Source organism: Rhipicephalus sanguineus, chromosome 8 (genome assembly GCF_013339695.2).
Source record: "Rhipicephalus sanguineus isolate Rsan-2018 chromosome 8, BIME_Rsan_1.4, whole genome shotgun sequence".
Lineage (NCBI taxonomy): Eukaryota > Metazoa > Arthropoda > Arachnida > Ixodida > Ixodidae > Rhipicephalus > Rhipicephalus sanguineus.
Window position 1 is genome coordinate 87,755,058 of NC_051183.1, and position 27,083 is coordinate 87,782,140.

Consider the following 27,083-nt stretch of genomic DNA (forward strand, 5'->3'; position numbering starts at 1 on the left):
ATTATTTGATTAGTTCTGTATGGGTAGAACTGCAGTGCATGACCAGCACATTGCGTTCCCCAGTAAAAATGCAAAAGAGGGCAAGAACGAAAAGCACGCTGTGCCAGAGCTTTATGAACACCTTCTATGTCAAAGGTGTGAACCATACTTTACCACTTTGGCTGCAGCATAATTTCCAGCTAGACATATAACAAACATAAGAGGAGAGACAGGGCAGAGCTCTTGCCTTCAACTGCTGAAATTCATTCACAAACCCAGAATATCCCCAGTAGACAAACAAATGATCCAACAAGTGTGCCAGAAATAACATTCAAGCAGGCCAGCAAAAAAATTTCACTGGCGACAGAAGTCCTTGTTGGTAAGCTTCTTAAGACATGCCACTTCTTGCCCAACGAGTTCAAAAATGGCACGCTTACATATTTATCACCAGCCATGAAAATGCAGCAGTCTTACTGCCTGTCTATCTAGAGAGCACTCAGAGCCCACATATCTAATTAAAAACACGAGTTAGGTTTTTAGTTTTAACAGTCAAATAATAGAGTGCATTGCTCAGTGGATTTGCTTGCACGTAAAGTGACTTCCTTGCATGTCTGATTGTTTCAATTTCGTCAGCTGAAGCCTAGTGCTCTCTGGCAGTTGAGCTGCCAAAAAGACTGAGCTGCCTCTGCCCCTTCACTCTTCATTTTCCTGTTCAGCATAGGCGTTAGGAGATATGTCACAGCTAAAGCAATCACACAAACTAGCCCAACTCTCTTATTTAACTTTGCCTACTGAGTAACAATATGTTTACTAAGAAAACTTACAAAAACTACGAGACATTTTGAAGTAATTTTGTCTGTTTACCCAAGTGAGATGCAAACAGCTTTTGGAAGTTCGTATCGTGTAGCATATTTTCATTGCTCCTAAACAAGATTCCACCACGCCACAAGAATTAAGAGTCGCTTCAATTTAATTTGCATCGTACAAGCTGATATGCTGTTAAGTGCATTTTGTATGTCATAATTACTCTTCATAGGCTTCTCTACAAACAAACGTTAACACGGCTGACCAATGAAGTGTGTTTTCAAACTTCAGAACACCATTTTACTTTGGCTTTACTGCAGTTATGCAAGCTGGTTAGACTAAAGCCTGCAGAACACAACAGCTATCAGAAATGTTCTGTTTCAAAAGTGGCATATTCACTGTGGGATATACTTGTAAGAATATTATTTTTTTTAGAACTATAAACCCACACTTACTGACAAGCAGTCTACGACAGCCAAGTGCTCCTTTTGAAGTAAGAAATCACGAAAGAGTTGAACAGTTTCACAGTGGGATTCTAAGGTACATGTCACAGTTTGTAAGAAGCGAAAAATAGCAGACATTAAACGCCTATTCAGAGCTGTTTGATTTAGTCAGCATGTTAAAAAAAGTTAAACACGTTTTCCCTAACTTAGCAGCGAAGTTGATTGATGGCGCGTTATAAATGGGCTAGGTGCTTACTGGCAAACAAGCACCAAACATCACATGCAAATATAAGGGGACCACCAATCACACAGGACATCGAATAACTCATCTGGAATACAATATCCTACTAGCTTGTAGTGAAGTTTTAAACAGCAGACGGGACAATGTTAACGCCCAAGCTATGGAACGCGCAAAAAATGTCATAATATCCGGGGTTTAACAACCCAAAACCACGATATGATTATGAGAGATGCCGTAGTGGAGGACTCCGGAAATTTCGAACACCTGGGGTTCTTTAACGTGCACCTAAATCTAAGTACACGGGCCTCAAACATTTTCGCCTCCATCGAAAATGCAGCCGCCGCGACCGGGATTCGATCCCGCAAACTTCGTGCCAGCAGTCGGGCGCCATAACCACTAGACCACCGTGGCAGGGGCCAAACAATGTAAAAAAGAATATGGAAGTCACTGAGCATTACAGTACAAGGAGCGTGCATGCAAGAATTTGCTTCATCTGGTGACAAGATAGTCGGCACACCATTAATAGATATGGCAGCAGAAGTAACATTGCTCAATGATAAGACACCTCATGTGTCCCTTTTTTCTTTTCCTCTGTGAAAATTACTTTTTGAAACTGCAATATATTGCTGGATTTTACTAATAACATTCAGTTCGTAGTCAGCACTCTGGCTGTGCTCTACCAGTCTTGCTCTTCGTTATTGCTGTTTTACACATAAATGTAAAGAATAATACTTGAATGCCATAGTCCGCTGCCAGTTCATTGGCACAACTTGGTTAGGGCAAATACAATGCCTAAGACGGCACTCTAACACACAAGCATGCATACCTTACAACTTGTTTTACCAAGTTTTACTTCATCATGAAACTCTGAAAATCAATTTAATTCTGCCTCGCATAGATGTCCCAAGTTTCCTCAAACAGTGAGATATCCTGCTATGGCGCTGTGCAGGTAGCTGACAACATATTTTTTCAGCACATCCTACCAGAAGCAGGTGGCCACAAGCATGAATGGCCAAGTGGAACATGTATATGACGTGCACTTGCTATTACATATTGTTTCCTGTCTTGGAGTTGCTCACAATATAGGAGCAATAAGTCTCTCAATTGAAAAGGTCTAAACTGTCGATTTGTAGTGATGGAAACAAATAAATACCATTTAATATGGCCTTGTCCAGACTTGCAGGAAGAATGCTTCCATCTTTCACAGCAAGCTGTCCACCACTTGTCTCTTGAGCAGCTGTCTATGCTGGATACATGCATAACAGATAACAAAAAGTTCCGTCAACTTGCGCACAGAGTCCTTACAGTACAGAAGTAGTAATATTAAGCATGATGGCTTAACACAGGCATATCATTCATTATATACCAAAATTGTCCTCGAAAATAGGCACAGGATGCATTAAGAACAAGTATTAGAGTAGTAGTGGGTCACTGCAAATAATTGTAATTTGCATTGGGTGTCGAATTTTTCCTACAATTGTGTATTACAAAAGGGTGAGATATACAGCTTGCCATATAGGTAATTTGAACACAAGAAAACTCCAGGAGCACTCCTACCAAAATATTAAATAAATATACGTGTGGTCAATTTGCAGAATGGATGACAATGAGCCCATTTATTGTATGACATCATGAATGTGGAGATTTCAAAAAAGCTTAAGATTCAGTAAAAGAGCAAGAATGCCAGATGGGACAGAAAAGACTGAGCACTGTGTCAGTTTTTCTGTCCCTCTGCTGTTCTTACTTTCATTAAATCTTGGGCACGCTTTAGCAACATGCCCAATTTTCCTCTCTCTGAAACAACTATCCTTGCTGTACTAAAGTCCATTCATGTGCGGACCTGGTCCTTTGCACTAGAAGTGCCTGTTCAATTTAATGAGCCCTTGATCCACTCCCGTTCTTTTGTTCTTTAATAGCGAGGGCCTCGTGCCAGCAAACTTGATGCCCTCAGGTAGCACATGACGGTTTATTGATCAGCTACCAGCTCGTACATTTCACGGGCTATGCGACACCAGCATGACTACGAATGCTGGTGTGGCACTGCCAGGATTACACACACAGAAGTGCCCAGTGGGGTGGATGAGAGAACGACTATGTCGTAGCTAGAGTGGTGGAGTATGAGATGCAACACTTTGTTGTAGGTTCAGGCCCTGGCAGCAGAATGTTTGTATTTTTGTCTACATTATTTCCTCTTTATGTCATAATTACTACACTACTTTTAAAAACTACAAATAATCTCCCCTATACCTGCCTTGGCTTCAGGTTTTGTCGGAGAAAAAAAACTGAGCCCCTTGATCTATTCCATTTTTTTTAGTTTGTTCAATTTCTCAGTGCTGTAATCACGCCTGAGAACCAGTAACCTCACTGTGATCTGCAAACACGTATACAGATATCAGAAATTGCGTTCTCTAATTAATTACTTCACAAACTAAAGCAGCATTGTCACCAGTTTCACTGAATGCTAGATCTTAGTTGTGCATCCTGCAAATAAGAACCCCCTTTCAATTTCCTCTTTCTTTAGCAAAGCACGAAGGAAAACAAGAACTATACAGTACAACACAATCAAGTAGTGTTTCAATGCACCAGCGCAGCCTAATAAACCATTTACCATTTGGGATAAGAAGCTTTTGCAATGATGCTATTCCCTGTTACAAGAATTTGTATTAGAATGTGTATGGTTCATCAAAGAAAATATGAAATGGCATGTCAGATATCTGACCCAATTTTTATCACACAAACACAGCAACAAAAAGAGCATGTAATTGTTAATAAGCTTAATTGAACTGACACTAAATATCAAGCACTCATTACCTACTTTTTAATTGCTGACTTGAGTGAAGTTGTTTATATTAGAAAGTTGTGGTGCATGACAATTTAGCACATACCAAGTTTTGCTTGAAATGTCGTCCCTTCCTTGTCACGTGCAGTTCAGACACGCCGCGTGTCCCGCGCCAGTTTCGATATCAACCTTAAAATTGGAAGTTGAATATCTCGGATAACGTGCAACTCTCGCGATTTCAAAAAAAAAAAAAAAACACGGCATGCCACAACTTGGCACGCACAATATCTTTTTAATATAAACTACCTCCCTAAATAATTTAAAAGTGGATGAACGAGTTGTTAATTAACAGCGTAAATGTAATTTTGCTTGCGGCAAAGTATTTCCGCCTCGACTTCAAGTTCATGAGCGAAAATGACAAGAGCCTGATTGTCACACAACGTTTATAAAAAATATGTAATGTCCGAAAAGAAAACACACACACTACATGCATGCTGTGCGACTTCCCGTTAAGTTTGATGGGTGTACGTCCTGTTACTACCAGTATCCATAGCGTGATTCACACAAATGCATTGCTTCAAATGGGCATCCAGCACACATCTAGGTGCTACGAGCCGCGACCTTGCACATTTACACCACAGAAAGGGTGTGGAACGACCAGTATGTTTAAAAGCGGACCCACTTTTACGGCGACAAGGCAATGTGCAAGTCGCTCCAAGCGACGATCTCGTGCAGCTAAGTTATAACGGCTCAACAACACAAGGCGTGCGTGGAAGGAGCACAGAATCCCGTAATGGAACGCGCATTCTTCAGCTTGTTTTCAACTGTAATCAACGCACACGGCAACCGCTCCATAGAAAGGTATAACGAAGAGCACAGAAAGCAGCGATACTAGCACAATGCATACTTTTTTAGCAGGCCCTTGCTCTTGCGCAGCATCCCTTCTGTGGTAACTGGCCGCCCGCCCAGGCACTCTTACCTGCATAAAAGTTTTCCATGCACTAAGGTAACTCAGTAACGCAATTTGGTAACATTCTTGAACTCACCGAGGCGTTGTATCCGCTGCGGCGACTGTCTCGTCAAACGGCCCGCGCTTGCGATCTTGTTCAAAGCTCGCGTCCGTTGGTTGGTGCCGCGACGACGCATCGCCGCCGTCGATTCCATGTCAAACAACGACCCGAACGTCCCGACACGCGATGTAAGTAGTACGTGTTCATTCAACAACGATAACCGCACGTAATATTGATAAACACGGTAAAAATAGATGCACGAAACACCACTTCGTTCGCAGCGAGCGCAGGCAGCCTTTCAACGGAACCCGTTTGAACCACGTCACGTGTTCACTGACGTCCCTGCGCGTGCACGTTCTTCGGTTTGAACTGATTGGCTCTTTCGCTCAGCGGGCGATTTGAATCCTTGAACTGAGTTGCGGCAACTCTCTCTCCCTTCCGTCTACTGCATCTCCCTGTTCATGGCCTCCGATACGCCGGCGCGCAATCTTAGAGGCCATGGCTTGTTCACCACTTCTTTCTCGGACGCGCGCCTGTACTGTACTGTACAATCGGGCAGCCGCAACGTGTCAACCGCGTCTGATCGGTTCTTACTACTACTACTACTACTACTACTACTGCGCTTTTGCTGTTTAAAAATATACAGCATCTGTACACGAGTGGTGCGTTTTAATTACTGCTAAAAGTAACAGCTGCTGTCTTTACGGCTGGCTAAGTGTGCACGTCCGTGCGTGTGCAAAACAAAAGCACGTCGAAAACCGGGGCCTTTTGACAACAAGTGTTCACTGTGCTACTTAACACCTCTTCGCAGGCACCTAGCAAGCCCCCCCCCCCCCTCCCCCCGAAAAAAAATCGTTTCTACGTGCCTGCCTCTTCGTATTGAGCAACGAACCAATGGTACCATCAATGCCTCGCCCTTAGTGTGATTCAGCTGCAGATTCTTTCTTATTGATGTACTTTGTTAGCCTTAATTGATATATTCTAAGTTGGGCATGTAAGCAAGTTACTATCAATTTGAAACTGCCCATTTAAACACTATTCAAAAGTACATTGCACGTCGTCGTAATAAAAGCAGGAGAAAATACTTATTTGTTGAAAGGCGACAGCTAATCGACAAAACAGTAGTTTAACAAACTTCGTTTCTGGGCAAGTTCGTTTATATTCGAAAAGAAAGCCAACGTACTGTGTTTACTGAATAGTAACAGAAACAGCAATACTGCACTGAATTCCACTATTTATGTCTTGAAAGAGGCTGTTTTCCTGTGCGTGACCGTTATCCCGCTTCGACATTGCGCTTTGCAGTATTCCATGAAATACGTTGTCCTTGGCAATGGACAAACGAAGGCGGAAAGACCATACGGCCCTTGCAGTTATATTAGTTTCTTTTGTGAGTTACTGTGTTCGTTAAAAGTGCGATCTATAGATACAAGACAAGATTTACAAGTTTCGATGCGTTTTTATAGCATCATTGATCCCAGGAGAGTTAGAGTCAAAGAACCCGCGCAAAAAAAAAATCTCTTCTCGGGTGGGTAAATAGGGCATTAGTGGTAAATTACGATGAGAATGAACGACACACACATCACAGGTGTAACCATGTGGCGGGCGGATTGAGGGGGGCGGGCGGGGCGGAGAGAGCGCGCGCCTCCAGACCGGCCGTGGTTTTACAATAAAGGATCGGTCGAGAAGAGAGCACTGCGAAGAGTGTTCACAAAAGAAACGTGGGGTTTCAAAGGTAAGGGTACGAGGAAGTTCTGTAGATCCGGTACACATATGGTTGGAGAAATGAAAGGGCGTACTTACGAAAATTGCGTGCATTTTACTGGTTTGTGAACGTTTTGGCCGTGGCACAGCCTTCGTCAGTCAGAACTTTGACCAGTGCGCACGCGCATGTGCGCGTGTGTTTGCGCGTGCATGTGTGTATTTGCATGTGTGTGCGCGCGCGTGTGTGTGTGTGTGTGTGCGTGCGTGCGTGTGTGTGTGTGTGTGTGTGTGTGTGTGTGTGTGTGTGTGTGTGTGCGTGTGTTTTGGACTGACCTGCATGCAGTATCAAAATTTATGAGGCATTGATTGCACCAAGTTCCACTGGCAGTGAATAATGCCTCGATGGTATTTCGACATAATTGCGTCAATGAAATTTCTATTGCAAAGTGCTCAAGAGAAATATTGTTTACGAATTATGTCCTCAATGGTATTTGGATAGAAATGAGTCAATAAAATTTTTATTGCAAAATGGTCAACAGAAATATTGTTTGCGAATTATGTCCTCAATGGTATTTCGATAAAAATGAGTCAATGAAATTTTTATTGCAAAATGGTCAACAGAATTATTGTTGAGGAAATATTCCCTCAATGGTATTTCGATTGAAATGAGTCAATGCAATATTTATTGCCAAGTGCTCAACAGAATTGTTGTTGACGAAATATTCCCTCAGCGGTATTTCGATACAAATGAGTCAATGATAGTTTTATTGCGAACTGCTCAACAGAAATGTTGTTGACGAAGTATTGAAGCAAGTCAATGAGTATTGCGGAATCATTGATAATCAATAAAGTCAATAATTCGATCATACTCCGGCAATGGAAAATCAACAGTCATTTTCATAAGGGAATTAACGTTCTTTTTCCATAAATGCCTGATGCCTCACAATTTTTTTTCCCGAAAAAGCAGTAAACATGTTTTCTTACCTACAGATCCATCAGCTTTCATCAAAGGGGCAACATCATAGCCAGTTGCTCTGGAAAACTTTACGTCTACTGGGTAGCTTAACCTGCGAAAGATTGTTTGCTGTATGAAATCCTAACCAGGTATCTGTTGAGCATAGATAGATGGATAGATGGATAGATAGATAGATAGATAGATAGATAGATAGATAGATAGATAGATAGATAGATAGATAGATAGATAGATAGATAGATAGATACATACATACATACATACATACATACATACATACATACATACATACATACATACATACATACATACATATCTGCGAGGATGCACTTTAATGCATCTGGTGGAATATTCAGTTGAACAAAACAAAGGTGTTAAGCGCAAGTAGAGTAAAATTACCCTAACGAAGGCCCCTTAACCTGTGGAAACAGCAGTAAAGTTGTTTAGCATTTAAATAGCATGTTGGGCGAGTTGGTGCGATGTTTTCTTGTAGGAAAGGGCGCATAGAAAAAGAAGAACAAAAAACGCCAGGCCTGCGCGGAAAGCGCAGCACAGTCACAGCGAAAGCTCGAAGAGCGGCATTTCTAGAGCCCGTTATAAACTCTCCTGTGGCTACTGATACAAGTACACTAGCGACGTACCCATTACGCCACAAATCATAATATTTGTGAAGTTGGGAAGCACCCACCTCGACATTATTCGTCATTCTGCGGTGAAGCGAGGTACCATCTGTAAGGCATTATGTGCACTTTGTTGATGCGACGGTTGATGACGATGAAGAATTACGGCTGATCCCTTTGTAATGGGTTGGAAGCTTTAAAGGACCCACTAGTTACGTAATTCGCATTGTGTGACGCCCGGTCGTTATTTCATTCTCCCACCACGCTTTATAACATACGCTAACGTGATAAAGAGAGAGAATGAAAGAGGGAATTACCTTAATTGAGACCCTGAGGAAATGGACCATGGGAGCCGTATGGGCTTCCTTGGCAACCAATAGAAGTGCACTTGCGAGGAACCCACTACGCTATAAATCATAATTTTTGTGAAGTAGGGAAGCAGCCACTATGCAATTCTTCTTCATTCTGCGCATAACCGTAGTACTTGCTTAACACCTGTAAGGCATTATGTGCACTTTTTGATGCTGTGACTGATGACGATGAAGAATTATGGCAGAGCCCTTTGTAATGGGTTGGAAGCATTCAACAACCCAATCGTTGCGCAATTTGCATTGTGTGACGCCTGCTTACAGAATTCGTGTTGTGTGACACTTGGTTGTTATTTTGCTCTTCTACCACGCTTCATTACATGTGTTATTGTGGCTCCTTCCCGACATGAAGCCTGTATAGGGTCATTTTGCAAAGCAGTTTCAAGCACCAACATGGCTCGCTCTGAGGTTGAATACTGGGCTCACACGCAGAGGGCCCAGGTTCGAACCTCTTTAAATCCTTGAAATTTTTTTCTTATTTCGTTTTTTTTTCTTATTTCGAGCGATAGTGGTTACGGACACCGGCGGCGGCGGCGGACAAATACGGCGCCAAAAACGGCCCTTGTTGTGATCTCATAACAGCTTTCGCTGTAAAACAGGGAAGACACCAAGGTCTTTTGTGTGCGTAATTTGATTTTTCAGGATGTGAATGTAAAGCGGTAGTGTTGCTGACAAGCGGCTCGCTTAGGCAGCACGCAGCGCGTTCAGGTCGTAATATCTATATCCGTTTCGCGTTTCCGCTAAAGTCAGTCTTGCATACGTGCGACGCGTCCGAAAATAAAAAAGGTTGGAGAGCCTCTTTTATATGGAGCGCTGAATTAAAGTGCACATAAAGATATTACAGGAGCGGTGTTCTTTGCTCACTGTCGCCATGGTGTGGCCGCTATCAGGGTCACAGCAGATCACATATCGCGCAACCCTAGGCACGCAGGGCGCATTCGCCCGCTGGCACGCGTTCGCGCGCGCCTATACGCGCCTTCGCGTGGGCACGATAGCGCGGAGCAACACGTGAGGGACGCGCTATACGCTACGGAAGCATCGGCCCCAGCAGGTAGCGTATCGATGTTCGTGCTGGCACTAGCTTCAACGCGAATTAAGCGGCGAAATTACAGTGCAAAGAAATACGTTGCCGTAGTGGAAAGTACACTTCCCTTCGCAGATCCGTTATATGATATATATATATATATATATATATATATATATATATATATATATATATATATATATATATATATATATATATATATATATATATATATAATCTCCGTAGGCATAATGAATAAGAGCTAAAGTGAACGCTTGGGCGTGGTGGTAAAGCACAGCAGAAAGAAAACAGCACAAAAGAAGGAGCACAAGAACAAGGAAGACACAAAGAACGCCTTTGTTGTTGCTGTCTCCCTTTTTTTGTGCTCCATCTTCTGAGCGGTTTTCCTTCTGCTGAAAAACAGAAACGGTCGTTGGAGCCAACTTTAAGACAAGGAGAATAGTCTTGACAGTGATGGTGGTTGAAAAAGGCGCTCATTTCTTCAAACCATAAGGAAGCACGGCGAATTATTCTTTGAGGGAGTGCACGTAAAGAAGAGCGCGGGAGGAAAGCCCACTTTGTTTAGATATGAGAAGCCGCATAACCGGACACCAGCTCGGGGCACCACTTTCTGATTAGAAAAACCGGTGAGTGCCCAGCATAGAGGGAACCACAACCGGTGCACCCTGCATTGGACGTGCACGCAATAACTATTAATCACCCCAGCGGTATATTTGCGTTCGTGGGGATTTCTGAGCAGCGTGCTTAAGTACGACTAGCTCACTCGACCAAAACATCCAAATCGGTGAAGACTAAGTGTGCGCAAAAAGAACGAGCAACAAAAACGCCAGGCCTGCGCGGAAAGCGCAGCACAGTCACGGCGAAAGCTGGGAGTGCGGAATTTCTAGAGCCCGTTATAAACTCTCTTGGGGTTACTAATACGAGTACACTAGCAGCGTACCCACTACGCCACAAATAATTTTTGTGAAGTTGGGAAGCACCCAAGACGACATTATTCGTCATTCTTTTGAGAAGCGAAGTACCATCTATGAGGCATTATGTGTACTTTTTTGATGCGACGGTTGATGACGATGAAGAATTATGGCTGAGCCCTTTGTAATGGGTTGGAAGTTTTAAACGACTCACTAGTTACGTAATTCGCAGTTATTTAACTCTCCCACCACGCTTTTTAACATACGTTAACACGAGAAAGAGAGAGATAGAGAAAGAATTAACTTTATTGAGGCTGAGGAAATAGATCATGGGAGCCTTATAGGCTTTCTTGGCAATCTATAGAAGTGTACTTGCGAGGAACGCACTACGCTATGCATCATCATAATTTTTGTGAAGTAAGCAAGCAGCCACTATGCATTGCTTCGTCATTCTATAGAGAACCGTGGCACTCATTAAACACATGTGAAGCATTATGTGCACTTTGGTGATGCTGTGGCCACGTGGCTGCGGCTGATGACGATGAAGAATTAAGGCAGAGGCATTTGTATTGGGTTGGCAGCATTCACAACCCACTCGTTGCGCAATTCCAATTGTGTGACGCCTCGTTACAGAATTCGCGTTGTGTGACGCCTGATTGTCAATTTACTCGTCTATCATACTACATTACATACCTTAATGTGGTTCCTTTCCGATATGAAGTTTGTATAGGGTCTTTATGCAGAGAAGTTTGCAGCACCGGCATGGCTCTGAGATAGAATACTGGGCTACCAGGCAGAGGACCCAGGATGGAACCTCTTTCCATCCTTGATATTTCTTCTTTTTTGTTTTTTTTATTTCGCGCGATAGTTGTTACGGACACCGGCGGCGGCGGCGGACAACTACGGCGCCAAAAACGGCCCTTGTCGTGACCTCATAACAGCTTTCGCTGTAAAAAAATATTGGGAGGGGGAGCTTATTGCAGATATAGACGTTGGCGTGACAATTGGAATATCTGTGTTCTCAATTAGGCTTGGATAAATAGAAGGGGGATACCACTTTTCATCTCTGAAAAACTGAGGGCGGCGACTTCAACTATGCGCTTGTTGAATTAAAGCTCGTTGGTCAAGCACCCACACAACAGGCTCCCATGCCCTATTAGGTATGCAGCCAAATACTGGAAGAAGGACGCGTATGTCGTCACAGTCGTCAATGCCAAGGGATCACTAGTTAACGCGGCCACGGTGGTCACCGGCTTCACTCACGAAGCCGAGGAACTGGCTATCGCGGTAGCTCTGCAAGAACGAAGAAGGGACGTCACCATCTTTTCAGACTCACGAACTGCCATAAGGTCATTTTCATCCGGCTTCGTCTCCGCCGCAGCCGCAAGCATTGTTAATAAGACGACTGCTGAGGCTAACGAAGGGGAAGATCCTCTAACGCACATCATATGGTTCCCGGCCCACATGGGTGACATCTCATCCTCCCCAACCGGCAACCCTAACGAGAGGGCTCACCAGCTAGCGCGTGAACTAGCTACCCGCGGCGGTGACCGGCCATCTCAGACGGGACGGGAACGGAGATGCAAGGACTTCAAGGATCCATTAATATCGTTCCACGAAATCACCTCAGCTCACAAACTAGGGCGCAGGCTCTTCCCCCCTCCACACCCTAAATTGAATAAAGCGCAAGCGGTCACACTACGACAACTACAGACAAAAACGTACATCACTCCAGCCATGCTAAACAGAATCGATCCAGACTTTTCACCTCACTGTCAGCACTGTAATCACGAGCACTGTAATTTCGAACACATGCTCTGGCTGTGCCCCTTTAATTCGGGGTCAGGATTATCGGACAAACCCTCCTGGGAGGCTGCCATGCGCAGCATGGAGCTCAACAAACAACTCCTGGCAGTCCAGAGGGCCCGGGACATCGCCGAGAGGCTCCAGCTTCCGGCACCTTCCTGGGTGGAGCCACCTGGCTGAGCTAGCGGGACCTCCAGTCGCGTTCAGCTTCTGCCACTTTTGGACCAAAATAAAGTTCTGACTCACTCACTAGGTATAGGAGAACATTTCTTAGGAATGTCTCACTTGCAAGCAAGCTCGTTCAATGATTTCGCGCTCCTTCCCCAATTATGAGGAGAATTTGCTCCCGAAAAGCAATTGTCTCATCAGCACGCTTGGCACGATTTCGAAACAATAAAGGAATGTCATATAATCACCGTGCAATCGAATGTAGTTGCACATATGAATATTAAGAAGCCCCTAATCACCTGAAGGGCTACACGTATGGAGTTTGACAAACATCAATGGACAGACGGCGGCGAATTCGTTCCGTGGTGTTTACGAATTACGTGACCACTGTGGTAAAGTCGATCTTGCCCATCCACTTTCATGGGTATATATAGTGGCAGTTGTTTAAACTAATTTTTATATGACGAAGTAAGTTGAGACGAAAATGTCGTCGTAGTAGGTCAACGGTAAGAGGTACTACTTGGAAGGACGCGGGCCCGTCTGTCAACTGCTGCCAGGTTTAACAGCGGGACTGTTAATGCCAGCCGTTGGTTGTAATTCAACCTAAAACTATCATCATTATGGACCGACACACTCTTTGTCCTTCCTCTTCTGCTTCTCTCACAGAACACGTGAGCCGATTCATCCGGCGCACAAGTCTGATAACTCTGATGGGTGAGAGAACGAGTACAGAGAGAAAGAAGGCAAGAAAGAGAGAGATAAAAGGAAGGAGAAATTTCATGACGAGGCCCGATTCCAAACCGCGTGCCCGCGATCCGAAGGCAAGCATCATAGCCACTCGGCTATCCAGGTAAGCTAGCTGAGTATAACATAGCCTTGCATAGTATTGTATAGCAACAGCTAGGGTGGGAAAGGGAAGTGAGAGTGAGAGGGGAAGCATGTGAGGGTGTGGAGGAGAGGTAGGGGAGAGAGTAAAGGAAATCATAGAAAGAAAGAGAGAATTAGAGAGAAAGAAACGGAAGAAAGACAGAACGAGAAAGGAAAAGAGAAAGAGAAATAATCAAAGACAGATAGACTCGTGAAAGAAAGAAAGAGGAAACCAGGAGTAGAGGGAGAAACAAAAAGAAGGGGAAGAAAGAAAAAGAAAGGGAAGAAAGACAAAAAAGATATAACGGGCAAGAAAGAGACAAAGATATAGATAAGGAGAGAAAGAAATTCAAAGGAAAGAAGACAAAAAGACATAGCAAAAACCAAGAGAAAGAGAGGAAGAAAGAAAGAAAAATAATTTGCAGTGGCTTAGCTCGGCTATGCCAGGATATACGTAGCGTTAGCAAAGGTTCAGCTGATTATTCTTAGCTTTCTAGATTGTCTAGGATTAGCTTGAGTGTCATGCTTAATGTTGCTCCAATGACACATACACGGTATACGTATTATGTGGCACATGCATATTTATTTTTGCTCAATGTCAGGTTGCTAGACGTTCCTCCCTTTCATCCAGTGTCTCCGCAGAACGTTTAGCCTTATTTTGCTCATTGTTCGTACGCTGAACCGCTAATTGCCAGGCAACTACTTCGGGATCCGATGACATAAGCTTCTCGGCTCTTCTGCGCCGTCGAGCAGGATTTGTGCTCTCCTTCTTCATGGCGTTACCCACCTGCAAACGCCAGTCAGAGGCGCAATCAAGCGGCCCCAGTACAATGTCAGAGGGTGACTGCACAGCGAAGGCGAATAACTGCGCGCGCGCCGGCGCCACTGGGTCTACGACGTCACTCCTCTCGAATGCGGCGCAGACCAGCAGCGGCGAGCCGCGCGCGGCGATGGCGGAGTCTGCGCAGTCCGCGCGCGCCGGCGCCAGCGTGTCTGCCGCGCCTACGACGCCACTCCTCCCGAACGCGCAGACCAGTAGCGGCGAGCCGCGCGCGGCAGTGTCGGAGAGCGCGTGAGATGCCAGCTCCGTTGACCCAGCTGTGTGACATCACTGATCCTCGCGCATGCGCAGCAAGGCTCATGAGGATCCACGCGAAATCGGCTCCGGCTAGGCAAGTGTAGCTAACGCTACAAAATAAGGTGAAACAAGGACGGTCACCTCTGGCCAGTTCTCCCTCATGCTTGGAAATACTAGTGCGAATCTGTCTTACGTTTTCTTGTTTGAATTGATTACTTTTTGTTATCACTTTTTTTAAGCCACTCATATAAAACTAGTTGACTTCTGTTAGTATTTGCTGCCTTCACGGACATTACCAAAAAAGGAGCCTGGAGGCTTCTATATTAGTCATTTTTCATATTTAATACAACGTCATTCCCCATAACAGAATAATATGTTCACAGCGTATTGTACTTAATTCAAGTAACAATATTACCGTACGAACGTACCGTACGAACGTGAATCTTCTGGCAAGCTTGTTCCGGAAGCAAGTACTAGTAACTTTTTAAAGGGACTGTCTACCACTCGGAAAAATTTCTCTGATTGTGGTAAAATTGAGAAGATCGTTCGTCACATCGGCGGCAACGACCATACTTTTGCGCGTAAAAATGGAATTATATTTTTATTTGATGTTGAAAATCGTGAAAGAATGACCTCTAGCGTCACCCAACGGCGATGTGGTTCAATCTACTGGTAGGACAAGAAATCCTCGCAGGTAGACTCATTTTGTTTAAAAAAAACATGTATGACTTCAAATTGTACTTTATGCACTTGAGGCACATTTCGGTTGCGTCAGAGAGTATTTTTTGCGTTTTTTTCTCACGCATCCGACAAGGCGCCCTTTTGTGCTGCTTGCGGCGCCGTCTTCGATTTCGTCTGCTTCAAATCATGGGCTACGCCATGCGGCTCTCCGTGCTGGTCGTACTGTGCCGCTGTATTGTTATTAGGATGTGTCATGTGCTGCGCTGTGCAGGCGCGCATTTATTGTCTCTTTTTGATGAATCGACATAGCTTGGATTGCGGCAGCACTGCTAAAATAAACGCATAGACTACGATTACAGCAAAACAAGTGTTCTGTAATCGTATAATAAGGCTTCATTTAACCGCTAGCGCGCTAAAAGCGACTGTACATTCATTACAATAGTGTTCAGCGAAAAGAAAGTAATCCTACAGGAATCACATGTGCTTTTGGTTTTAATTTTTACAGGCAACACAATCGTCATCGCTTCCACCAACCAGTGTTGTGGGCATATTTCCCGCCAATGGAAGGAGACCTAACGCAGATCGAAAAATTCTGTTTTAAAAATTTGTACTCACTTTCTAGAAAACCGCTGCAAGGTTGGACACTTTAGACGGTACGCTTTCTATTGCAGTACAAAACAGAAAAGCGATCAAGGGCGGTAGACAGTCCCTTCAAGGAAACATTGTTCATTAAAAGCTGTGGTGGTGATTCCGTAAGCTGTGGAGGCGAAGTGGTACGAAGGCAAAATGCTCTTGACCTCATCGTGATAGGCGCTGCCCATACACCGTGAGTGAGATGACCACTTTATATTGTGCGCTCAGTATGGTTCATAAACCCACATTTATAAAGACGTATGTGATAGCAGTAGTGCAAAACGTTTATAGCTTTGTGGCAGAACAGCCCCGACAACGGAACGAAGAACATACAGGAAGGCTGTACATTCTTCGGCGCGTTGTCTGCGCTGTTTTGCCACAATGTTCATAAATCAACTAGCCCACCTCAGAACCCTTGTGTTTACAGCTTAGTGCAGTTGGAGTGCGTGTGATCTTTCATAGTTTTATGGTGATTTTAGGCGTTTAAACAAAACAGGTGAGCAGAGACGGTGTAGTCGTTAGCCATCACACAGTGAGGGAGCTGCCCATTTTTCTCTCTGTCTGCCTCACTTCCTCGTAATAGCGGGCCACACACATATCCACACACATATCCACACACACACACACACACACACACACACACACACACACACACACACACACACACACACACACACACACACACACACACACACACACACACACACACATATATATATATATATATATATATATTCTGATGACGAAGATTGACACCGGGGCTCTGGCGCGCGCGGACAGCTAGGAGAGAGAGGCAGAGGAAGAAGAGGTTGAGACAATAGAACAGTTAGCCCGGGATCGGGTGCTGTGTCTGTCTCTGTTCATTAAAATGGCGCAGTCTACAACGGAAGCCGAACCTTGCACCTGAAGCCACCTGTAATCGCGCGTCGTCGGCAGCGCGGGTCTCTCTATCCTAGGAACGCCGTCCACGCTTCCTCGGTCATGGACACCATGGCCCGACCGCTGCTACAGCTACCCATCAAACCATCCCAGGACGGCGTCCAGCCCTCCTCGGTGGCTCAAGGGCACGCTTACCCCGGCGCCGCCAAGACAGTGCACGGCCTACCGTTGCCCGGGAATGCCGCTCACGCTTCCCGTGGCGACACCCACTCATTCAGGGCTCCATCGGCACCTGAGCCGCTTTGGGATGCGGTACGAGCTCCTTCGGACCAGCAGCCCGCCGTCGTGGGCCCAACCACCACCGCCCACTGGTCCGACATTACGGGCTCCGCACGCGAACCATCGGAGAGCGCCGCGCACCTGCGGCGTACCATTGCGCGACTTCGCGTCACGGCCAACGCCTTGACAGCGTCGAGCTCTGCGCTGTTTCCTCCAATACTTCCCGCACTGACAGCCATCAACACCATGTTGGACGTAGCCACCTCGCTAGATCTCGAGGCCAGCTCGCCTGAGCAACGTAGAGAGCTCCAGTCTACCCTCAGCCAGGTCTCTATCCAACTTGGTGACTTCGCGCACACAATCTACCGTTTCGCGCCTGCCGTATCACTATCCCAGGCTACCTTCGTACTACCGGAGTTCCGCGGCTTCCAGGACGACGCCGAAAAATGGGTGGCGACCGTCAACGCCCTAGGAGCTCGCGAAGCCTGGACGGAGGCGCAGAAATGGTCCATGGCGGTAGACCGCCTCCGAGAAGGTGCCGCGGCGTGGCACAGGTACGAAGGCGTGGCGCAGCAGTCCTGGGCAGCATGGAGCGCAGCCCTGATTGCCGCTTTCGGCCTGATGCCTGGTACCTTCGGTGCGTCCAAGACCTCCACCGAGAACGGAGTTCTGGAGGGTCACAACCTTGAGGCTGCAATGGCGCCTTGCAGTCCATCGACGGTGTACGTCGTAGATTTTGACGCTTACCGGAGCAGTCCTGCCCCTCCTCTGCAGGTCAAGGACTCTGCGTCGGTAATGGACATGAGCATATCGCCACCAGACCTTCTGCAAACGGAGAAGCTGCGCTCTCGTTCATCGTCGTCAGAGCATAAACAGGTGCTCCCACCTGTCGTGCCAGATGAACGACACGACCATGAAGACTACCAGACCACGATCGCCAGTAACGCGACCTACGCCATGCCACTTCACAAAGTAGGCCAGCCAGATGTCGCAAACGAGATGCCTGACCAGCCAGAGGACATTATCATCAGAGACTTGGCACCGCAAACCAACTGCCCTGCTGACGGCACTGCTCGCTCCCTGGACACATCTTGTTCACGTGACCCCTCATCAGGAAACGCCAGCTCGACCCAGCGTGACAACTGCACCCGACCTCACATAGTCCGACACTCGACAGTTACGCATGTTGTACTATCTTCAGAGCTGCGGCGGGACCAACGTCACCGTTTCGGGATAAGCCTGCCATCATGCCGAAACAGTAATTGCCACTCACCCGAGCAACTACCGATATTTCGCGAGAAGTCTCTTGGCCGAAAACTTCGAGTACTTCGACACTGCCAATTCCGTGCACGACAGGCCAATGGGAGAGATTTCCCTACAAAGTCGCAGCGAGGCCGAGGTCATCGTCCACCGCGGCACAGCCAGTGTCGCCCACCAGAGAAACTTCTAGCAGACCACCAAACCATGCTGAAGCGGGGTCGGGGCCGACCACCACGTAACAGGCAGTGTCGCCTACCGGACACATTCCTGGCGGATCTTCTGACCGAGTGGCCGCATGGTCTGTTCCGACCATCGCGATTCAGCCAGCCCCGTCCACCTGAAATGTTGTCCACATCTCCGCGCGCTTTGCAGTCATGGCCGAATGTGATGACGAAGATTGACACCGGGGCTCTGGCGCGCGCGGACAGCTAGGAGAGGCAGAGGAAGAAGATGTTTAGACAATAGAACAGTCAGCCCGGGATCGGGTGCTGTGTCTGTCTCTGTTCATTACAATATATATATATATATATATATATATATATATATATATATATAGACGTGGCGGTGAAAGAAGCACACTGGCTCCGTAGTAAAACGGAAGCGAGAAGTACGACGTACTAGTATGACAGCCTTCGTCACACTGACGAAGGCTGGCCCGCCAGCCGAAACGTTTGTGATTATTAAAGTGTTTCCACGTACGTTGTACTTCTCGCTTCCGTATATATATATATATATATATATATATATATATATATATATAGAACACTATTGTCAGATCGAGTGCTCTGTGACAGCTGCACAGGTTTTTGATGCTTGTTGGTCGAGGTGTAGCCCAAATTCACATTTTTAGTGAAATACACATGCTGGAAATTTACTTACGACACCGAACTGTACCCAGGAGCATCATATGTATAACTTTGGTACATCTTTAGGAGATTGTTAGTCAAATTGTGCACTTTGTTGTAAATGCATTTAGGATCTTGGTCGCCGTTAACTTTAGAAAGATAGGTCCTCTTCACTAAATAAGTTATTTGGCCTACTTGATAAAACTGGAAATAAAAAGAAATCGTTTTTAGAAGATGGCCGCAGCCTTAAAAGTACTTTCGATGTAGGCTGTTGTAAATGGCAGCTGGAACAGCTTCATCATCCGAACACACATAATGCATAGTTCTACAAATGCGCCGATTCGCAGATGCGCAGATTGCGTTAATAGATTTCGGATTTACTCTTTCAATGGACACTTTTCAATTATGGTACTCGACAAAAGCCGTGGCTCGTACTTGTTTCCATAACCCACAATTTCTGCTCTTCATTGAAGTGAGGGTGGCCTGGTGCAATAAACGCTAGATGTGTTAATGTGTATCGCCATTCGATACATTCTCGTTTGGAAACTGCTCATTGCTGGAGCCGCACGTTAAACCGTTTCTCGACAATATTAGCCTTTATGTAGGCGGCTGAAAATCTTCCAAGAAGACCAAGTGATTTGTGCTACTCGCAAGGTGTAACTTAGGCTAGTATAGTGTGCTTTATGTTTTATATCCTGGCGTCCATATATGAAGACAAAATACAAAGTGTGATTATGAAATGCAGGAAATTGCCCTAAAATTGATGTTAAATGTATGCATTACTTCAAAGCTTTATAAACACATCTACATGTCAAAACTGGTGTGATGAAGCAGCGGTAATTGCTCGCAGAAGAGTGGCGTTTTCCTCTAAAAGCCCGCTGAACTGCATGCCTACATTTTTGTGATAACATCCCCTTAAATATTGAGAAGACTTAGGCTCATTTTGCTTTATTCGGGAATATGAAGCGTTTATGTTGTTTTTATGTACCTTTGTTGCACTGTGTCACCAAACTCTTTATCTCGAATTGTGGCGGTGGCTTTCACGTCTCTGGACGTGAGGCATACCGAGTTCTTGTGAGAAGTAGATAGAACGCCGCTTGGTAGTAAGACACGCTTCAGCGCTGGGCGGCTCAGCACAAAAAACTATGTGTAATAGGGCTAAGCACGCCTTTTAGAAGTTGTGTTTATTATTTATAAGCCTTATTTTAGATGTCGACTAAGTGAGGAAAAATAAATGTTGTAATTATTTTAGATGTCGACTAAGTGAGGAAAAATAAATGTTGTAATTTTCGTGTTTATTATTTATAAGCCTTATTTTAGATGTCGACTAAGGGAGGAAAAATAAATGTTGTAATTTTCGTGTTTCCTAGCGTAAGCGTATGTCCTGATTTCGAGAGCTCCGATGATGAACGCGCTGAAGCAGAGCAACCTCCAAGAAAAGGTGTCTTGAACGATACTGCTGTCAATGATGAAAGTGCTAAGCCTTGCCTTCTTTTTATTAGTGGACCCGGACTGGTGTTCTTTTATTTTTATTAAAGGTATTCTATCTCTCTCTGTTCAATTATTATTATTATTATTATTATTATTATTATTATTATTATTATTATTATTATTATTATTATTATTATGAACGCGGTAAAGAAGAGCCATGGGAAAGCAAAAGCGCCGTAAGTGGTGATGATGAAGATGATTTTAAAAGCTTTGAACTTGAGGCTAAACGCAATAGTGATGACGACAGTGAAATATGAAAAATGTGTTGAAGCAGACCCCTTTCCAAGCAGAGGCCCCATCAAAGGTTATGATGATGATAGTACTGATGAACGCGTCGAAGTGGTGATGAAGGCGTTGATTATGATGAGCGGCGATGATGATAATGATGGAAACGTTCATACAGAGCCGCTGGCAAACAAAGTTCCCATGTGCGTTTAATAAGGATTTTGGACCTAGTGTACCTGGTGCCAAGCGTCCACATATGTGCACCGTCGTTTTCTACTATAAGAAAAAGGCTAAACTTTCCTGGTTTTATGCTTATCCCTATCTCATCTGTATTGCTACTGCATATATTCAAAAAATGTTTACTCGCACAACAATATTCACCATGGCATAACACGAATGATTACATTACGAAAATTATGCTTCTGACGTTGTTCATAATAACATGTGCAATTATTTTTGTTTTTCACGAGGAGCGAGTTTCAACGTCTAAAACCTTTGAAACATTTAAGCCCGGTTATTCTATATAATATGAGGTGACAAAACACGTTATGTCACTTATTATTGTACAGCTGCATACCAATCTGAAGGCCATTCGGCCATGGGAGCCATTTCGCTGATTGTTCTAAGCAAGTAGCCTAATCCTAAATTATCTGAAATCTGAGCTAGTTGGTAAGATATTCTGTTGTCTTATTCACTTATCTTGGGTCTGTGCTTGCACAAATTACCTTCCTTTATGAAAATAGAGAAGGACGTGCAGGCCTTATGGTTCTCGTAGAGCTGCTCGAAAATGAAATAACAAGATTCTGCAAAACTTCACCCGTTCGAAAAAAACTGTGAAATCTTATAGACGCTGAAACAAGTGTCTTGGAACTGGCACAGGAATTTATACTTTCTCGAGTACATAGACATTAAGGCATGTTTTCTAAATTGTTGTGCTGTGTGTTGGAGTGCCGCCAAAGGCAAATATAGTGTTTGTGTGTGTGTTGTTATATCGAACACTGTGCGTTTTCGCCGCGCTTAGCTGCGCTCAGCGTCTTTGCTATCTGAGCGCGTGCGCTACACGTGAGCAGGACGCGGCCCTGTGGCTCGCTAAGTCTGAACCCGCGGTAGTCTTCAACTCCAGTGATTATCGAGCCTACCACAGAGTGAAGAACCATAATTACCGTTGTGTTAATACTGCTCAATTTTGTGGCCACAAGATCGATAGCGGATGAATATACAGTTCGGAAAGAAAATTATGTTTTGTTTAGGCGGGCCCTGGAACACTTTTGTTGAAGTAATGAATGTATTGGCTTACTATTAGACTGTGTTTCCTAAGGAATCACGTGCGGTATTTCTGCATAATGCGATGTTATGAGTAGTTACCACACAAGAAGAGCGTCTTCTCTCTTTTCTGATACCACAAGTGCGCTGAAAGCTGCAAAGAGGGACGGGGTTTATGAGGCAACGCGTCCCGTCATAATTTACGTCGCACCCTGCAATGACCTTGGTACTGCTGTCTTGTTTTTATTTGCGCCGTTTTTATGCTTTGGTATGTTTTGCTCTTTTAAATTAGCGGCCAATTTTCATAGGACTCTCCCTTGTATCAGTGCAGCAAATGCAACGCACCATTACTGAAATATACCATGACAGTGCTGAAATAGCTAGCTCTGTATCTATATTTAGTTCACTTAGCGCGATCCAATAGATCACGATAACCATTAGTTGTTATTATGGTGTAACTGCAAGCTTCTGTATTTCGCTTATAATGATCTTCACTTCATCGCGTTTCCTGGTACCCTTGATGTACATAATTCTACGCATACTAATAATCTACGTTTTATGAAATCATTGAAAACCTCATAGAATATTGATGAATTGTTTGTACACTATTTTGCAATGTCTGTTTTTATTAGCCGTCACTGCGTTGGACCCTAGAGAGCTTTTGCAATTGGGAATGTTGTGACTAGGTCCTCTGATTAGGTTCACAGAATCTAACTAGGTTTAAATGCCATTATGGAATTTTTGTAATCATTGCACCAAGAAATCTCCAGCTCATTCTCATAATAGGCGGATCTACAGTATATGAAGTGAGACCCTTAATTTCTGATTAAGTATGAACATCATACAGCTGAATTAGCATCCGCTGTGCTGGTATTGCTGTTATGGTGCTCAACTGCAGACCCAAAGGCTGCAGGATCGAATCCCGGTCGCGGCGGCCGTATTTCGATGAAGAGAAAGTGCTAGACGACCGTTTGTTCGGGTTTAACTGCACCTTAAAGAACCCCAGTTGGTCCCAGTTTGTAGAGCTTCCACAAAGACGTCTCAAATAACCATGTCGTGGTTTTGGTATGTAAAATAACTGCGCTCAATCGCCTCTGTTCAAGCGCGAAAGGATGATCGCTACAGGAAGCTGCCAGTGCACCGAGACCACTATTCCAGCTAATCTGCAGTTTGTGTGCTGCAATGCGAACAGAAAATGCAAAAATGGTGGTGTGTACAATTTAATTGTACGCTCGATCATGACCAGGAATCCCCGTTCACTTCATCTCTTACGCTGTGGTAGTACAGCGCGTGCAATGTCACTATTGGCGATCGTCATCCGAGCAGTCTGAGATGCCTGGTTGCTGTAAGGGTTCTTTTTCTCACGCCCAGCAGTATTCACCTTGTATTCGCCGTAGCGCCAACATTTTGCGCCCGTGCATAGTTTACGGTCAGTGAGGGTGCATTGGAAAGGTGCACGTCAAATTCTTTTTCCGGAGGACCTCTCCACAGCTTACGTAATAATGATATCATTACTGTGCAACGTAAAACCCCACTAACTGTTAATAGCGTTAAAACACGGAGCGCAAGGCTAAACTATTCAATAAGCCTGAATGATTCGCTTTTAGGGTGAAGATGGAGCCTACGCTTAAGCCCTCCGTGCCGTGTAAAAACAAAACAAAGCCGAAAATTAAGCCCTGTTTATGCAGAAAGAGAAGATATATAATGCGTCCACCTGGTAATTTTTCTCCAAGCGAAAAAAAAACTTTTTTTCCTACCTCTTTGAAGTCATCTATAGTTGGCCTGCCAGGATGATCGAAGTTTGCTGCTGCTACTGAAAGAATAGAGACGATGATCACATATATCATTCTTATCTTCGCAAGGCGAGCCGGAAAACTGTCAAATGTTTGGACAGCGGTATGGCGTATATATTGTTGCTCTCACGTCAGCCTTGTCAGATTTTTATACTTTTTCGAAAGAGCGACGTGCATCTTCGGTAAAGTGAGTGATGTGAAGGGAGTAGCGTACATGGTCATTTATTCACGCATATGGATTTTTGCATTTTGTTCAGCACAGGATCTTGAGTGTATACCGATAGCTGTAATTCTATGAAATAAATATTCCCCTGTTCCACGGAGCATTACAGTCTAAATATTTTCACGCCCAGCAAGCGTGAGTGGAGGCAATTTTTCGCACGCTTGTTCTAAGCGTGGTGTTCATTCACAAAGAAAAATCACGTTTCCTAAGCATGAGTTAGGAAGCGTGAGTGGGCGCGATTTTTTTGCACGCTTGTTCAAAACGTGGTGCGCTGTCACGCTAAGTGCTCACGCTTACCAACCGTCACTGGGGACCTTTCTAACGCTTAGAGAAGGCGTAATAGAGGAGTTTTAGTTACCTAATTCGGCATTCTCCAGCTCCCTGAGATACCTTTCTGACCGTCAAAAATCATCTAAAAGGAAAGCGTGAAGATATGTCTTCTGCTGTATGGGCTTGGCGCCTGCTTAGAGAGTATATATACTGATGCCCGGCATTATTTAACTAATTGCATCAATCCACTTTCACTTTGCATCTTCCACATGTGCAAACTGTAGAACGCTACACGGTGACAGCGTAAAATGAACTTGCTAGCTGGAATATAAATATGGAATACGGTTTATAGTACAGGTAGTAAGCAAGAAATAAGACTGGCTACTCATTTCATGTTGTACCTAACGGCACATATTGCGTGCGTACGCGACGCTCATGATCGGCATTGCGTTCCATATTTACGCTGCAACTGGAAAACTCATGTCACGCTGTCGCAGTGGAATGTTCCATAGTTCACATGCGCAAGATGAAAATTAAAAGTTGATGTTTGTAATTAGGTATTTGTTGCCGGGCTCAGTACGTATACCTTCCAAGCTGCCGCCAAGCAACAACAAATACGACACAGGAAATATACTCTTTCAGCTTTATTTTTAAACAATTTTTCACAGAAGCACATCTAATAGAGCAGGAGGATCCCGCATCAAGTAAGTAAAGATCTTCTCTTACACCTTAACAAAGGATTAGGAAGGCCTCCAGCCACGGATCGACAAGCCACACATTGCAATTGCGGCGTTAGATCTTCGTCAAAACGTTGAAAACTGAGTAGTCAGGATGAAGGCGTTTTGGATTGTCTCTGAAACTTCGCTAGTGACAAGCCCAAACTCCATGGAAGGCAACGCACGCCAAACTTTAATAAAGCATTTTGGACAAGTGCATTTAGCAAATCCTAGAATTAAGCCTCCGATGTGCAATCTTTCCACGCCATCGTTTGACGTCTGTCAAGAAAATTAGGTATGAAATTCTGTGAAGATTGCTCTGACGCTTTATATTTTCAATCAAAGGCAAGGAACAAAATAGAACAAAAATTTTTGATGTTTAGGTTGAGTGAAATTTTTATTCACAATAACTTACAAGAACTTTTCCTTGTACATAGAAGAGCACTGACCTGAGAAAAAAAAAGTTGGAATAATGAAATAGGCTACAGATGAACTATCGATGTCACTTCAAAGCAGCACGCGAACTTTGCTAAGTACTCTACCGAAAGGTGCTTTAGTTTCGTCAAGAAATCGCGTAGTTTCTTTTCTTTTTCTTTTGCGCCCATGAAATTTGGTCGAAGCCGCAACATCCTACTACTGCTTGAAGGAAGTCCAGTAACCACACGGAAGCAGCCGGATGCGTAAAGTCCTGTGCGTAATACACACACAAACAAGCCACAAAGGCTTTTTCCAGGGATGTGTCCGGTTGCAGCTTCCCGATTTCTCAGGCCTCTTTGCCGCATACCAGCTGCTTCATGTCGCCCAATATAATGCATGCGCCAACGATGTGTGCGGGTGGAACCTGAAAAAAAGATAAAATTAACAAAATAAAGTCGCACGCAATAGAGTGAACCATTGACAAACTTGACTTCATGTAGAACTACGAATTCATAAAAATGATTTAACGGCAAGCTTCACATTGAGATTGCGGTGTTAAATCGTCTTTATTCACGGCTCAGAACCCAGTAGTGTTAGCATAAAGGAGGCGTTGTAGACTGCCTCGGTATCTTCGGCTGTGAGGAAACATTTTACTCGCCGCTGAAATTAGGCCGATTGTTTAGAGCCTTCGCCGCAAGTACGTGTCAACGCCTGTGTAGGATGGCTGCGCCAGAGATGCCAGTGTCGTCGCTGCTGATAGCAGGGGCGTAGCCAGAAATTTTTTTCGGGGGGGGTTTAACCATACTTTATGTATCTTCTGCGTGCGTTTGTATGTGTGCGTGCCTATATACGCAAGCAAAACTGAAAAATTTCGGGGGGGGGTTTGGACCCCCCAACCCCCCCCCCCCCCTGGCTACGCCCCTGGCTGATAGGATTTTCCTGAGGCGTTTTACATTATCCTCGACAGTGTTTTATTACCTCAACACGCTATCGAAGTCAAGCTGAAAGAGAAAACATGAAATTACAATTCACCAACACATAATACGGCACATAATAAGCGAAACTTCATGCCTCTTTGTTGGTTTAATTATATCGGCATCGTGGGCCAGCAAGAACAGTGCAAACGAGTTTCGAAGTCTCGAATTCGAGTATGATTTTTAGACTCGCAATCTGTTTGGAGCAGGAAAAAAAAAACGCTCAGATTACCCTGGGCACCATGAAAATCTTCTCATGCATTGCAATGCGAACAAATAAAGAGGAACATAAGAAGGTACAGGACTGCCTTACCAGTTCTTCATTCAGCAGATCAGCAGGT

At 44.6% G+C, this 27,083-nt stretch overlaps 1 protein-coding gene across 2 annotated transcripts in view; it reads right to left on the bottom strand.

The window, feature by feature from the left end:
• Positions 1 to 24,229, bottom strand: part of LOC119402886 (uncharacterized) — a 37,757-nt gene extending 13,528 nt beyond the window's left edge. Inside the window, exons 1-3 of one of the 2 annotated variants that reach the window (XM_037669928.1) lie at positions 24,107 to 24,229; positions 19,405 to 19,574; positions 7,942 to 8,024 (exon numbers count right to left, since the gene is read on the bottom strand). In XM_037669928.1, the coding sequence (XP_037525856.1) occupies positions 7,942 to 8,024; positions 19,405 to 19,574; positions 24,107 to 24,196 (343 nt within the window). In that variant the 5' untranslated portion in view covers positions 24,197 to 24,229. The remainder of the gene's footprint in view (positions 1 to 7,941; positions 8,025 to 19,404; positions 19,575 to 24,106) is intronic. The other variant, XM_049418749.1, reaches the window with a different exon arrangement.
• Between the last annotated feature and the right edge of the window lie 2,854 nt (positions 24,230 to 27,083).